The 2061-nt window shown below is 37.0% G+C and overlaps 1 protein-coding gene across 1 annotated transcript in view; it reads left to right on the top strand.

Moving 5' to 3' along the window:
- Positions 1–1003: 1003 nt before the first annotated feature.
- Positions 1004–2061, top strand: part of GJD4 (gap junction protein delta 4) — a 3539-nt gene continuing 2481 nt past the window's right edge. The window contains exon 1 of the mRNA XM_006755032.2: positions 1004–1135. Coding sequence (XP_006755095.1) covers positions 1072–1135 — 64 coding nt within the window. The 5' untranslated portion in view covers positions 1004–1071. The remainder of the gene's footprint in view (positions 1136–2061) is intronic.

Genomic DNA, 2061 nt, shown 5'->3' on the forward strand with positions numbered 1-2061 from the left:
CAAACCAGTATTATATGAAATGCTGAAAGGTATCCTTTAAGAAGAGGAAGAAGAAGAAAAAGGTAAAGATACAAATTATGAACAACAAATACATATCTATCAACAAGTGAATCTAAAAATCAAGTGAATAAATAATCTGATGAACAGAATGAACTGGTGATTATGATAGAATCAGGGGCATAGAAAGGGAGTGGACTGACAATTCTTGGGGGTAAGGAGATGTGAGGGTGTGGGAAGAGACTGGACAAAAATCTTATACCTATGGATGAGGACAGTGGCAGGGGGTAAGGGCATGGGGTGGGGTGGGAACCAGGTGGAGGAAAGCTATGGGGAGGGGGAGGGAAGAGGAACATCTGTAATAATCTGAACAATAAAGATTTATTATTAATAAATAAATAAATAAAAATTAGCCTGCTATATTTGGTCAGACATTTAATTAATACACCTAATGCCTTGGCAGGGCCACATCAAATGATTTCTTGGGCTGGATGTTCCCCAACCTTGCCAGGAATTGAGAATGAGGACAAGAGCCTTTCGGATTATAATGGGTTATGCTTCTCTTAGAGAAGACAAAACATGAACATTTTAGTGTTTCTTTAACAAGTGAGATGGTGTGGAAATGTTTTCAAGGAGAAAACACATTTTTTCATAGAGAATTTACTTGGCTAGTTAACAGAACTTTTCTTTCTTGGGTTAAAGTGTAGTCACTTCTATTGTATATCCTAAAGCCTCTGTCTCTCCTGGTGGGGACATGTGAGCACTACTAAGGGCCTGGAATGTCCCAAGAGGGTAAGAATAGCCCACATGAGAGATGACTCGTGCTGCCTTCTGGTCCCTGCAGTTGTCAGGAACACTTTGCCTTAGAGGCAAACAGCTCGCGGGTGTCTCAACAGAGACAGAAAAACTGACCTCTTGTTCCTGGGCTCAAATTTTTCCTTTCATATTTACAGCTTTCATTTTTAACTCTTTTGTGGCTAACATACATTTGTTTCTCCAAAGATTTCCCACCTCCTTGGAGACAACAAGCTTCTGACGTCCCCAGCAGCCTTGAGTCTTCAACATTCTGGAAGCATGGACCGTTTGGACTTGCTTGGGTTCCTCATCATCACGTTAAACTGCAATGTGACTATTGTGGGTGAGTACAGGAAACACCCCCAAAGCTCTTATTCTGTTTTTTGTTTTTATTGGTTTTCCACACCCACATCAACACAAACTGCAAAGGTCTGTGCACTGCTAGAGTAAAAAGGGGCTGTGGGTTCAAGCTTCTGATTTCACCATGGTTCCTCTATCATTTAAGGAAGTCTGGGTGTGAGTGTTTTTCTCTCCTGGGGCCTCTTCTTGCTGATACTCTGGTGCTGAGTCTAAAGCCTGAGCAGGTGAAAAGGATAACACTTCTCTGGCTGCAATACCAGGAAAAGATAAATTAATGCCTCAGTTATGCTTTCTTCTTGTTCTAGAGTTTAATCTTGAAGCTTACTTTGTAAAGATTAGCAATTTCTTTTGTGCTTTAAACCACAAAAGTTATAGTTATATTTTAAACAAAAAAAGAAACAAGGACTTCTGAATTTAGTGCAGATAAGACAAATTTTTAGAGAAGTATGGGTATCCTAGAAAAAGAGATTGAGAAAAGGATTAGTCGTTGATATTTTTCTTACTCTTTATTTTGTATAATTGAAACAAAATCAAGTTGGTCTTTAAAAGTTTGAGTCAATAACTTTATCACATCATAATATTATTTAACTGACTTCATTTATAATAGAGTTTTGTTTTTCTATCAGGTGATGTTTTCTGTATCTCATCACAAAACAAAGTATTTACAAATTATTTTCACTGAGTCTTAAATATATTTCAAAATAGTTGACTCATGACATGAAAAGAAGACTTTTGAAGTTATTTTGATTCCCCAGGTTGGCCATATTTATTCATGAGAAGTTGAAAAAAGACAAAACTCATTAATTCATAATAACTGAAATAGGGGAAAAGGAATTCTAAATTACTGAAGATTCTGAAAAATTGAATATTCTTAAATAATATTTTTGTTAATCCTCACGGGAGGACATG

The sequence above is a fragment of the Myotis davidii genome, unplaced genomic scaffold (assembly GCF_000327345.1).
Source record: "Myotis davidii unplaced genomic scaffold, ASM32734v1 scaffold33, whole genome shotgun sequence".
Lineage (NCBI taxonomy): Eukaryota > Metazoa > Chordata > Mammalia > Chiroptera > Vespertilionidae > Myotis > Myotis davidii.